At 41.6% G+C, this 14349-nt stretch overlaps 1 protein-coding gene across 8 annotated transcripts in view; it reads right to left on the bottom strand.

The window, feature by feature from the left end:
• LOC132816485 (protein furry homolog) overlaps positions 1–14349 on the bottom strand; it is a 397881-nt gene that overhangs the window by 96004 nt on the left and 287528 nt on the right. For all 8 annotated transcript variants that reach the window (XM_060826132.1, XM_060826128.1, XM_060826135.1 and 5 more), the window contains exons 35-36: positions 13844–13934; positions 718–803 (exon numbers count right to left, since the gene is read on the bottom strand). In XM_060826132.1, coding sequence (XP_060682115.1) covers positions 718–803; positions 13844–13934 — 177 coding nt within the window. The remainder of the gene's footprint in view (positions 1–717; positions 804–13843; positions 13935–14349) is intronic.

Below are 14349 nucleotides of genomic sequence, written 5' to 3'. Positions count from 1 at the left end.
CATCTTCTATTCCAAAATGCAGTGGGAAGTTCATACAAGATCAAAAAAAGTAAATATGTTACGAGTATGAAACACAAAACTCACATGTCAAAGACACAATTACATAATTAACTTAATCTCTCCCCAATCATGCTGCCAGATCTAATGAATTTCTGCAACACCTTTATGTTTTTACCTGCTAAATACATTTTGTGTCTGATGAGAGCTAATTTCTGAGTTGTCATGTTGATTATTCTAACAGATTGTGTTTGTTAAGATATGTAAGATTTATTTTCACAGATTTAATTGGCTGAAATGATATTTGATATTTGACTAATAGATGAGTCATGAGGCCTTTTCAGGCTATAACAACATCTGAAGAATTTTTCAGTCACTGGAAGTTCCCTAATGACATCAAGTACCGGATGCTATTTCTAAATAGATCCTTGTCTGGAGATATGCAAGTGCTGGCTACTGTAATAGTCAGGAGGAAATCCTGGAATCAATTACTTAAGATACTCAATGAGAGAGAGAAACCAATCTTTTTTTTCAAGCAACATTTAACATACACTAGCATTCAGTCTTGGCACATGCACATAGACAGCATTACTGAATTCAACTTGAACAAATATTTACTTTGTAGAAAAGCAGTAGAGCTGAAGCAACCCTTTTAGCCAACTTCTAGTTGGAAACTGTTTGAGAAGAACAAATAATAATAAAAAGCAATAAAGTTTTTACCTTTTTCATCATCATAGGATCCACCAGAACTGTTGCTGTACCTGGATTCAAGGCGAGAATGAGCTCTTATCACAACATTGTTGAACCTAAGGAAAATATATTAAAAAATCAGGGTATATCAACAAACATTTTAAAACATGATATTTTAGCCACTAAAGAAAACTTGTGGAACTTAATGAAACAGAAATGATATTTTTTTATTTATTAGAAATAATCCAATTTATCCTCTTTGTTTCTCTTTCAAAAGTGATAATTAAATCTACAAGTCTAGCACATTTAAATTGTCATTTCTTACATACATGCTTAGTTTGTAACCATTATTTAGCCAACCTCAGAGTTGTCAATCACATCCTCATTCAGCATGTGCAGCCATGTATTCTACAGCAAGGACAATACATAACAGTTAAGAATAAAAAGTCTGTAATTCTGGATAATATTCCCTTTCTGTCTTGAATAGAGATTTAAGAGACCAGTGCTGCAGGTACCTACTCAGTCAATATGTGAAACCTGTTACAAAGCACCCCACTCTGTTCCTTGCTTTCCTCTTTGATCCCAGCTGGACATATCTAGTACTATACCAGTTGGTCAATTTATAGATGTGTGTGACCTTAGGTATAGTACATTGACAATTTTTCCATGTGAGGCGATGAAAGAGGGCCTCAACCTTATCCTCACGTAATGACCAGGCATATGCATTCCACTGAGGGAAATGTTAACCATGCTAATTGAACGTTGTCTGAAATGAGTATCAAGTCAACACAGTATCAAGTAAACCCAAACAAAATTTGGGTTTAAGCCTCAATTGCTACCAGTGTGCTGCAGATGCCAAATGAATTGATATCAGTTTGCAATTTATAGCCTTTCTGATAATTTGACTTTTGCAACACAGCCAGACAGGAACCAGGGATTCCAGAATGAGAGGAAGGAGAGCAGGGATGGGAGGGAATAAACAATGTCTAGGGCTGCAGGAAAAAGGGAGCACCAAGGGTAGGGGTAAACCCTGTCTATGAGGAAAGGGGAAGGAAACACTACCTGGTAGAGGGTGGGACTGAGTGTAGGACAGGATGTGGGCATTACTAGCTATGCCAGCATTTGTTATCCAGCCCTCATTGCCCCAAAGACAGTAAAGAACCAATACATTGCTGTAGGTGTGAAGTCACATACAGGAAAGACCAGATAATGATGACTGATTTCTTTTCCTAAAGTGAACCAGACAGGTTTTACTGACAACTAACAATGGTCACCATTAGACTAGCTTTCTATCCGGTACAAATTTCACTATGATTTACAAAGATGTTGCCAAGGTTGGAGGGTTTGAGCTATGGGGAGAGGTTGAATAGGGTGGGGCTGTTTTCCCTGGAGCATCAGAAGCTGAGGAGTGATCTTATAGAAGTTTATAAAATCATGAGGGAAATGGATATTTCTTTTCCCTGGGTTGGGGGAGGCAAGAACTAGAGGGCATAGGTTTACTGTGAGAGGGGAAAGATTTAAAAGGGACCTAAGGGACAACTTTTTCACACAAAGAGTGATGCATGTATGGAATGAGCTGCCAGAGGAAGTGTTGGAGGCCTTTTAAAATTTTAACATTTAAATGGCATGTGGATGGGTACATGATTAGGAAGGGTTTAGAGGGATATGGGTCAAGTGCTCCCATAAGGGACTAGATTAATTTAAGATATTTGGTTTGCTTGGACAAGTTAGACCACAAGGTCTGTTCCACGCTGTACAACCATATGACTATCTGCTACAGTGGATTTCAAACCTATGTTCCCAGATCATTACAACTATGTCATACACCACTCCCTTTTCTGCAAACCTCATAAAAGTGCTTTCCTTCAGGTGTTTATCCAATCCTACCAGAAAAATTTGGCATTGCTTTTAGCTCAACAGCATTTGATCACACTCATTTGTGATGAGCAAAACATCCAATATGTGTTCCAAAGCAGTCAGTCTTCAGTTTACACCTGTAATAATCTATTGAAATCAACGACCATGAAATAAAATCACCCAGCACTCCACGCAACTGTTAATTGAAAATATTTATTTTACTTTTAAATGCTCAGTATTCAACTAAAATAATTGAAAATAAACTGAAAACAACTTGATGAGCCTAGACGTAATCAAGAAGAGGAACAACTCAGATCATATGTTTTCTAAGCCTCAGCTGCAAGCTGTCAAAGATTAAAAAGAAAATGAAGCACTCAATCTCCAATATTTTATCAAACGCAGTTGTGAGTGTGAGTGTTTAACATTGTCTAATCATGACAATGATCATTGTTATTAATAAAGTTATATTTATTGTTGTAGTTACAATGATTTGTTGCAATAATACGATACATTTTTTTTCATTATACAGTATTATAGACCTAGGCCTCTCTCCCCCCCCCCCCAACTGATCATTCTAACCCCTTTCTGCTCTCTGTCACACCCTGCATCCTCTGGACCACTTGGTAATTCCCCCTTGATTCCCCACACTTGTCTCTCATTCCTGGTCCCTTCTCCCCAGGCACAAATGCTAGTTGGAACTGAAGTTGTGCTAACTGATACTTCAGGTTGAGAACAGCAAGGAGTCCAAGTTGTAATGGGTGGGGGGTTGGGAGGGTGGAGCAGAAAGCCGACAGTGGTGACTTTGGGAGGTTGAATAAGTCTGGGTAACATATTGCTAGCAGGAAAAGGGGTGGGATGGGACCATGACATGGGGGGAGGAGGAAAGAGGAAGAGACCCCAGGGACGATAAAATGCAAACTCAGAATCTGGTAAGCTATAGTCTTAACACTGGGGGAGTTAGGAATAGGTGTAGATCTGAGGTTGGGGGACAGAGAATGGGAAGAGATGTAGTCCGGAGACTTGGGCAGCTGAGGGTACTAAGACACACAGTCACAATAATCTAGTATGTTTCTAATAGGCCTGAGGAGGCTAGCCTGAAGTTTGGGTGGTTTTGACTCACAGCATGACAGGAAGGAGCTTTGATGGAGAATCAGAAGCACAGGTGAACTACAAAATTGTGATTCTGATAGATATTAGATTATGGAGCTTCTCTCTAAACATTTTATTCACAATATGTTTTTAACTTTTTCTCAACTTGCCCCTTTTGATATAAATCTTGCTGGGATAGCTGGTTTTCTGATAAGACCATCAACTGGACTGTGGTGACTCCTACCAGCAGCTTGTTGAGTGCTTCATAATTGTGGATGGCAAGCTGCCAGGGTAAGGGGTGGTACAGATCTCCTTTGTCATTCTGGGTTGTATTGTGTCCCCAGAATCTCAGCAGTCAGGTACTCTAGAATGGCAGACAAGTAGTCAGATGCTTCAGAAATAGAGCTCCAGGTTTTTGACCCAGTGACAATGAAGGAAAGGCAATGTAATTCTAATTAAAGATATTGTGTGGGTTGGGGATGGGAGTTGCAGATGGTGGTATTCCCATGCATCAACTGTTATTGTCCTTTTAGGTTGTAGAGATCACGGGTGTGAAAGGTACTGTCGAAGTTGGGGGGAAGGAAAAGTGAAAGCGACAGGGAGTATGGAGTTAAATGGAAAGATAAGCAACAGGATAGCAAATGTGCAAGCGGATTTAAACTCGAGGCAGACTGGGAATGCAGCAAAAAGGAAGGAAAGCTTAGGACATCTTATGACTTCCAATATCTCTAATGATAAGAAAGTTAGCATTAAGACACTTTACCTGAATGCTCGTAGCATTCGTAACAAAGCAGATGAACTAATGGCACAGATCATCGTGAATGATTATGATGTAGTAGGCATCACAGAGACGTGGTTACAGGGGGGTCAGGACTGGCAGTTAAATATCTAAGGATTTTCACCTTATCGAAAAGACAGGGAGGTGGGCAGAGGGGATGGGGTTGCCTTGTTAGTTAAGAACAAAATTAAATCTATGGCACTGAATGACATAGCGCCGGATGATGTGGAGTCTGTGTGGGTGGAATCGAGGAACCACAAAGGCAAAAAAACCATAATGGGAGTTATGTACAGACCTCCTAACAGTGGTCAGGCCCAGGGATGCAACATGTACTGGGAAATAGAGAAGGAATGTCAGAAAGGCAAGGTCACAGTGATCATAGGAGACTTCAATATGCAGGGGGACTGGGTAAATAATTTTGCCAGTGGATCCAAAGAAAGGGAATTCATGGAATGCTTACAGGATGGCTTTTTGGAACAGTTTGTCATGGAGCCCACAAGGGAACAGGCTATTCTGGACCTAGTGCTATGAAATGAACCAGACTTTATAAAAGATCTTAAAGTAAGGGACCACTTAGGAAGCAGCGATCATAATATGGTAGAGTTCAGTCTGCAGTTTGAAAGAGAGAAGGCAAAATCGGATGTAATGGTCTTACAGTTAAATAAAGGTAATTATGAAGGCAGGAGAGAGGAACTGACAAAAATAGACTGGAAGCAGAGCCTTGCGGGGAAGACAGTAGATCAAAAATGGCAGGAGTTTGTGGGTATAATTGAGGACACTGTACAGAGGTTCATCCCCAAGAAAAGAAATATGATCCGGGGAGGGATTAGACAGCCATGGCTGACAAAGGAAGTCAGGAAATGTATTAAAGAAAAAAAGAGATCCTACAAAGTGGCCAAGCGCAGTGGGAAATCAGAAGATTGGGAATGCTACAAAAACAAACAGAGGACAACAAAGAGAGAAATAAGGAAGGAGAGGATCAAATATGAAGGTAGGATAGTCAGTAATATTAGAAATGATAGTAAAGGTTTCTTTCAATACATAAGAAACAAACGACAGGCAAAAGTAGACATTGGGCCACTTCAAGCTGATGCTGGAAGCCTAGTGATGGGAGATAAGGAAATAGCAGGAGGACTTAACAAGTACTTTGCGTCAGTCTTCACAGTGGAAGACATGAGTAATATCCCAACAATTAAAGGGATTCAGTGGGCTGAGTTGAGTATGGTTGCCATTACAAAAGAGAAAGTACTAGAAAAGCTAGATGGTCTTAAAGTTGACAGATCTCCTGGCCCCGATGGGATACAACCTAGAGTTCTGAGGGAGGCTGCTGAGGAAATAGTGGAGGCATTGGTAGAGATCTTTCAAAAGTCACTGGAGTCAGGGCAAGTCCCGGATGATTGGAAGATTGCTGTTATAACCCTCTTGTTCAAAAGAGGATCAAGACAAAAGATGGAAAATTATAGGCCAATTAGTCTAACCTCGGTTGTTGGTAAAATTCTAGAATTCATCATTAAGGATGAGGTTTCTAAATTCTTGGAAGAGCAGAGTTGGATTAGAACAAGTCAACATGGATTTAGTAAGGGGAGGTCATGCCTGACAAACCTGTTGGAATTCTTTGAAGAGGTGACAAGTAGGTTAGGCCAGGGAAACCCAGTGGATGTGGTCTATCTAGACTTCCAAAAGGCCTTTGATAAGGTGCCACACGGGAGGCTACTAAGCAAGGTGAGGGCCCATGGTGTTCGAGGTGAACTACTGGTATGGATTGAGGATTGGCTGTCTGACAGAAGGCAGAGAGTTGGGATAAAGGTTCTTTTTTGGAATGGCAGCCGGTGACAAGCGGTGTCCCGCAGGGTTCAGTGTTGGGGCCACAGTTGTTCACATTATATATATTACTGATCTGGATGAAGGGACTGGGGGCATTCTAGCGAAGTTTGCCAATGATACGAAGTTAGGTGGACAGGCAGGTAGTACTGAGGAAGTGGGGAGGCTGCAGAAGGATCTAGACAGTTGGGGAGAGTGGTCCAGGAAATGGCTGATGGAATTCAATGTGAGCAAATGCGAGGTCTTGCACTTTGGAGAAAAGAATACAAGCATGGACTACTTTCTAAACAGTGAGAAAATTCGTAAAGCCAAAGTACAAAGGGATCTGAGAGTGCTAGTCCATGATTAAGAAAGCGAATGCAATGTTGTCATTTATCTCAAGAGGGTTGGAATATAAAAGCACCGTTGTGCTACTGAGACTTTATAAAGCTCTGGTTAGGCCCCATTTGGGGTACTGTGTCCAGTTTTGGTCCCCACACCTCAGGAAGGACATACTGGCACTGGAGCGTGTCCAGCGGAGATTCACACGGATGATCCCTGGAATGGTAGGTCTAACATACGAGGAACGGCTGAGGCTCCTGGGATTGTATTCATTGGAGTTTAGAAGATTAAGGGGAGAGCTAATAGAAACTTACAAGATAATACATGGCTTGGAAAGGGTGGACGCTAGGAAAGTGTTTCTGTTAGGCGAGGAGACTAGGACCCGTGGACACAGCCTTAGAATTAGAGGTAGTAAATTCAGAACAGAAATGCGGAGACATTTCTTCAGCCGGAGAGTGGTGGGCCTGTGGAATTCATTGCCACAGAGTGTAGTGGAGGCCGGGACGCTAAATGTCTTCAAGGCAGAGATTGATAAATTCTTGATGTCACAAGGAATTAAGGGCTGTGGGGAGAATGCGGGTGAGTGGAGTTGAATGCCCATCAGCCATGATTGAATGGCGGAGTGGACTCGATGGGCCGAATGGCCTTACTTCCACTCCTATGTCTTATGGTCTTATGGAAGGAAACTTGGTGAATTGGTGATATGCTAGTCTTCATTTCTTCATTATATACTTTTGAATTTAAATTCCATTGCACTCTTATTTTTTTCAGTATTGCTGCATTTATGTTATTGACTATTTGTTCATCATCTCCCCACCCTATCTCTACTGGTGGAGCATCCCTTATTTTATCCATGGATTTGGTCACCCTTGGCAGAGTGGGGAATGTAGAACTGGGGAACGATCAGACAGAAGGGTAAATTCCAGTTGAAACGGAAGGGTTGGGGAAGTTGCTGGGAAATCTTCGAAAATATGCAGCAAAATGTGGTTTTTAAACAAATATCATCAGGTGTAGCAAGTTGCATTTGATGCAGACATAGATAATTGTAGCTGTGCTCCTTTGTACCTTCACCTGCTCAACTCTCAGGGCTACATCTCTTCCATTCTCCATTCCTCAACCTCAGATCTACACCTATTTCTAACTCTCCCAGTGTTGAGGCTATAGCTTACCAGATTCTGAGCTTGCATTTTATCGTCCCTGGGGTCTCTCCCTCTTTCCTCATCGCCCCATTTCATGGTCCCACCCCATTCCCGTTCCTGCCAGCGATGTGTTATGCAGAACTTGTTCAACCTCCCAAAGTCACCACTGTCTGATTTCTGCTCCATCCCCCTTTACGACTTCAATTCCAATTAAGCATTTGTGCCTGGAGGGAGGGGACCAGGGATATTTAATGAGCTGTAATCACCATTAAATGCTTGACTGTTTCAGTATGATCATTTGCAATCTGGATGGATTCTAAATTACATCATCTGATGCCCTCTGGTGCTTCCATAAGACATTCAACATTCACAAAACATTAAGTCTTAAGATAAGAGCCCATAGTGTTGGAGGTAGTACAGATAGAGAATTGGCTAATGGGGAGAAAACAGCAAATGGGGTAGGGCTTTTTTCACGTTGGCAACCTGTAACCAGTGAGGTTCACAAAGATCAGTGCTTGGACCACAAATGTTTACAGTATATATTAATGACTTGGAGGAAGGAAACAAATGTACTGTAGCCAAATTTGTAGACAACACAAAAATAATGGAAAGGCAGGTTGTGAGTGGGACACAAATAGTTTATAGGCGGACATTAACAGGCTAAGTAAGTAGGAAAAATGTTGGCAAATTAAAATGTGAACTTGTTCATTTTGGAAAAGAGAACAAAAGAACAGAATATTAGGGAAATAGAGGGTGACATCTTGAAAAATGTCCAGATTATAGAGGAGGAAGTGTTAGATGTCTTGAGATGCATAAAAGTAGATAAATCCCGAGGTCCTGATCAGGTGTACCCTAGAACTCTGTGGGAAGCGAGGGAAGTGATTGCTGGCCTATCATCGATAGTCACAGGTGAGGTGCCGGAAGACTGGAGGCTGGCTCACGTGGTGCCACTACTTATGAAAGGCGGTAAGGACAAGCCAGGGAACTATAAACCAGTGAGCCTGACAAGTTGTTGGAGAGAATCCTGAGGGACAGGATGTATTTTTATTTGGAAAGGCAAGGACTGATTAGGGATAGTTAACGTGGCTTTGTGCATGGGAAATCACATCTCACAAACATGATTGAATTTTTTGAAGAAATAACAAAGAGGATTGATGAGAGCAGAGTGGTAGACGTGATCTATATGGACTTCAGTAAGGCGTTCGACAAGGTTCCCCATGAGAGACTAGTTAGCAAGGATAGATCTCACGGAATACAGGGAGAACTAGCCATTTGGATACAGAATTGGCTCAAATGAAGGAAGCAGAGGGTGGTGGTGGAGAGTTATTTTTCAGACTGGAGGCCTGTGACCAGTGGAGTGCTACAAAGATCGGTGCTGGGTCCACTACTTGTTGTCATTTATATAAATGATTTAGATGTGAGCATAAGAGGTACAGTTAGTAAGTTTGCAGGTGATACCAAAATTGGAGGTGTAGTGGACAGCGAAGAAGGTTAGCTCGGATTACAATGGGATCTTGATCAGATGAGCCAATGGGTTGAGGAGTGACAGACGGAGTTTAAGTTGGATAAATGTGAGGTGCTGCATTTTGGGAAACCAAATCTTACCAGGATTTATATACTTAATGGTAAGGTCCTCGGGAGTGTTGCTGAACACAGAGACCTTGGAGTGCAGGTTCATAGCTCCTTGAAAGTGGAGTTGCAGGTAGATAGGATAGTGAAGGCAGCATTCAGTATACTTTCATTTATTGGCCAGAGTATTGAGTACATGAGTTGGGAGGTCATATTGTGACTGTACAGGACATTGGTTAGGCCACTTTTGGAATACTGCGTGCAATTCTGGTCTCCTTCCTATCTGAAAGATGTTGTGAAACTTGAAAGGGTTCAGAAAAGATTTACAAGGATATTGCCTGGGTTGGAGGATTTGAGCTGTAAGGAGAGGTTGAATAGGCTAGGGTTGTTTTCCCTGGAGCATCAGAGGCTGAGGGGTAACCTCATAGAGGTTTATGAAATCATGAGGGGCATGGATAGGGTAAATAGACGAGGTCTTTTTCCTGGTGTGGGGGAGTCCAGAACTAGAGGGCATAGGTTTAGGGTGAGAGGGAAAAGATATTAAAGAAATCTAAAGGACAACTTTTTCACACAGAGGGTGGTGCGTGTGTGGAATGAGCTGGCAGAGGCAGTGGTGGAAGCTAGTAACAATTGCAACATTTAAAAGGCATCTGAATGGGTATATGAATCGGAAGGGTTTGGAGGGATATGGGCCAGGTGCTGGCAGGTGGGACTAGATTGGGTTGGGATATCTGTTCAGCATGGGTGAATTGGATTGATGTAGTATATCTCTATGACTCAATTTCGATGGAGAAAAACTGCAAAAAGATATAACACAAAAAGAAAACTAGCACATAGATACAGTAGGTAATCAGGAAAGCTCATGGAATGCTGGTCCTTATTTCAAGCCCCTTGAAATAAGAAGAGCAGTGAAGTCTTACTGCAGCTGTATGGGGTAATGAGAGTAGTTTTAGTTCCCGTATTGAAGGAAAGATTATTTTATTGGAGAAAGTTCAGATAATGTTCACTAGGATGATTGGGAGGCATTGCCTTGTCAGCAAAGGTTAAACAGGTTGGGACTCCACTCACTGCTGTTTAGATGTAGGAGAGGTGATCTCGTTGAAACACACAGGATTCTCATGGGAATATCTAGGACCAGAGGGCATACTCTGAAAACTAAAGGGTTCCAAGTTCTTCTCTCAGCGGGTTGAGTGTCTTTGGAACTCTTTGCCACAGAGAGCTGCAGGAGCAGAGTTCTTGCGAATATTTAAAGCTGTGATAGGTTCTTGATCAGCAAGGCAATCAAGCGACAGCGGAAAAGAGCATGCAAATGGATGTGAGGTATGTCAGATCAGCCATGATTCTACTGAATGGCAGAGCAAGCTCAAGAGGCTGAACAGCCTACTCCTGCTCCTATTTCTTCCGGCCTTAAGACTTTGACCCCATGAAGTCTTATTCTAGCAAGAGTGTCGAAGTGTTTCTTCTGAAACTAGCTATATCCCATCCAAGCTTATCTAGTACAGCTTCACCACAGGCACTGACCCAACAATATGGAAAATTGCCAGGTATCTCCTGTCCACAAAAGGCAGGACAAATCTTACCCAGCAGTAACTTGCTTATCAGTCTACTCTTGATCATCTGAAAAGTAGACATGGTAGTGAAGAAGGTGTTTGGTACAGTTGCCTTTATTCATCAGTGCATTGCATACAGGAGTTGAACGTCATGTTGTGGCTATTCAGGACATTGGTGAGACCACTTTTAAAATACAGCATTCAATACTGGTCTCCTGGCTATAGTGAAGATGTTAGTGAAGATTTACAACAATGTTACCAGGGTTGGAGGGTTTGAGCTACTGGGAGAGGCTAATATTTTCACTGGAGCGTTGGAAACTGAAGGGGATTTTACAGAGGTTTGTAAAATCAAGAGGAATATGGATAGGGTTAATAGCCAAAGTCTTTTCCTCAGGGTAGGGGAGTCCAAAATTGGTTCAAGGTGAAAGGGGAAAGATTTAAAAGGAACCTCAGAGGCAAACTTTACACAGAAAGTAGGTGCGTTTATGGAGGTGAGCACAATTACAACACTTAAAAAGCATCTGAATAGGTACATGAATAGGAAGAGTTTAAAGGGTTATGGGCCAAATGCTGGCAAATGGATCTAGATCCATTTCGGATATCTGGCGGCGCAGACAAGTTGGACCGATGGGTCTGTTTCTGTGCTGTATAACTCTATGACTCTATAAGTGATGAAAGGGTTTCTTGTCAATACTGTCAAATGCACTTGCAAAGGAATAACTTGCTCACTAATGGTCAGTTTGGAATCCACCAGGGCTACATAGTACCTGAACTAATTGCAACCATGGCCCAAACATAAAAAATACTGAAACTACAGTGATGTTGAGAAAGTGATTGCCTTTGTCATCAAGGTAACAAATGCCTGAATGCATCCAAGGCCTAACCATCTTCAATTGGTTCAAGAATGACCTTCACTCCATCAAAATGTCAGAAGTGGGGTTTCTCAGTAATGATTGCACAATGCTCAGCACCACATGCAACTCCTCAGAAATTGAAGTAGTGCATGTCCATACACAGGACGACCTGGACAACAGCCAATGTGACAGATGGCAAATAACCTTCATGCCAGACAAGTGCCAGGCAAGGACCATTTCATACTATCAGAGGTTCTGCTGCAAGCACCCTCAGGAAGGTGATCTGTTTTCACTAAAAGGTGCAGTGAAAATGAATTTTGCGCTGTTGAACTTCTCCAGTAAAATGTTTTTCTCTCCCCAGAATCTTAAACCTCCTGGTAAAAATGCATGCACCTCTAAACACAGGATCCAAATTCTGGAACCCCCTCACTTACAGCAGTGTGGATGAAAAATCACAGACTGCAGCAGCTTAGGAAAACGGTGCTCCATCACCTTCTTAATGGCAAACAGAAATGAGAATCAGTGGCCTGGCCACCGATGTTCATATCCTATGAATGAATAAAGATGAATTCCCGAACAATATTTTCTTCCACTTCATCAACAAGCAACTGATTGTTGCATTGGTTTGAATTACATGCTACCCGATATTAATTGTATTAACTATGCAGGTAATATTCATAGTAAATCTAAAGCCACGTAAGAGTCATATGGAGGACCTGGAAAGAACTTTTTTTTTTAAGTGCAGGGAGATGTATATGGTTAAAGTTGTAAACTAGCAAAGTGGGGCAGCACAGTTGCTCAGTGGTTAGCCACTGAGCTGATTGGGTCCGACCGACTCCAGCCTCGGGTGACTGTCTGTGTGGAGTTTGCACATTCTCCCTATCTGCGTGGGTTTCCTCCAGGTGCTCCGGTTTCCTCCCACAATCGAAAAATGTGCATGTTATGTGAATTGGCCATGCTAAATTGTCCATACTGTTCAGGGATGTGTAGGTTAGGAGCATTAGTCAGGGGTAAATATAAGATAATATATTTGGAGGGTCTGCATGGACTTGTTGGGCTGAAAGGCCTGTTTCTACACTGTGGGGATTCTATGATTGAAAATTTAAATCCGCTTTTATGATGCTTCTATTTTACAAGCTTTTAGATTTATTTGCGAAATACAGGAAAATCATTATGAATATGAATTGGTTATGGCAAACTCTACTATATCAGTGTGGTTAATCCATTTGGAACTAATGGTGCAATGATAGTGTCTCTGCCTCTGCCAGGTGCTTTGGGTTTCAGTCCTACTTCAGAATTTCATCATAGAAGGTGTGTTTGCTATGTGCCCTGTAATAAGGTCAATAATCTATCTGTAAATCCTTCTGATAAGTCTAAGGTAGACTGGGGAAGTCTTTGGGTTAGCCATGCATGATGCAGAATGGTGACATGCTAACAAGTTATCACAGAATCCATACAGTGTGGAAATCCTTATAGTATTTCCATTAAAATCTGTGGAAATATATGCAAGCTTGTAGTTTGTGACCTTCTAATTCCCAATCTTATTGTTACACCTTTAAACTCAAGAATATTACCAATTGGTCAAATACTTTTGGGTACTTTTGTGGCATACTTCCAAGATAGGTAGAATGCCTGGATCATCTGATTACTGCTTTTAATGTTGGAGACATTTTGGCTCTAATGACTTCTTTATGCTATTACATGGCATAAGGAATAAATTTTCCATTTCCCTGTCTCTTAGTTGAAGGTGGTATGGTGCTTCAGTGGTTAGCACTGCTGCTTTGTAGCACCAGGGACCTAGGTTTGTTTCCAGCCTTGGGTGATTGTCTGTATGGGTTTCTGCTGTGTGTTCTAGTTTCCCCCCATAATCCAGGGATCTGCAGACTCGGTGGATTAGCCATGGTAAATGTGGGGTGATGGAGATAGAGTGGGGGCTAAATCTGGGTGGGATGCTCTTTGGAGGGTCGATGCTGGCATGATGGACTAATCAGCCTCTTTCCACACTGTTGAGATTCTATGAAGCGAAATCCCCGAACTAATATTCTTTAAGCCTTCTCAAGAAGTAGAACAAACTGAGTCAATTTCAAGCATAATTTACTACATTGGCTTGATCTCAATACAGCAACTCTTAGTTTTAAGTTTGCAAGTTATTGATGAGATTTCAGATTGCACACAAACCTTTCATCAGTTTCTTTCATCATTCGTCCCTCATCAATTTCTGGGAAACTCTCCTGTCCAGCTACCAGAGTATTGGTGCTAGACGTAGTCCCTGTAACAAAAATTATACTTACTAACATCAATAACATAGGTTACTCAAGGATAGCAGTGACAAGCTGACAAGACTACACTAAGAAATTGATGAACTGCAAATATTGGAAATCAAACAAAATTGCTGAAAAAATTCAGTGTTTTGGCAGGATCTGTGGGGAAAAAGCAGAATTAACTTAATCCTATCCCCATTATCTACCCTTTTCCCCATAACCCCACATTTACCATGGCTAATCTACTTAGCCTGCAGGTGCCTGGACTAAGGGAGGAAACGAGAGCACACAACAGAAACCCACGCAGACATGTGCAAACCAGTGACCATTCTTCAGACAAGACTACACTTTTCTGTTGTTAAAAAATATTGATCAGTGGACAAGGGAAATGTCCATATTAAATATAACACAATGTAGATAAAC

Source organism: Hemiscyllium ocellatum, chromosome 6 (genome assembly GCF_020745735.1).
Source record: "Hemiscyllium ocellatum isolate sHemOce1 chromosome 6, sHemOce1.pat.X.cur, whole genome shotgun sequence".
Classification (NCBI taxonomy): Eukaryota; Metazoa; Chordata; class Chondrichthyes; order Orectolobiformes; family Hemiscylliidae; genus Hemiscyllium; species Hemiscyllium ocellatum.
The sequence above is the reverse complement of the archived record's forward strand: the minus strand, read 5'-3'. Positions and strand labels throughout refer to the sequence as shown.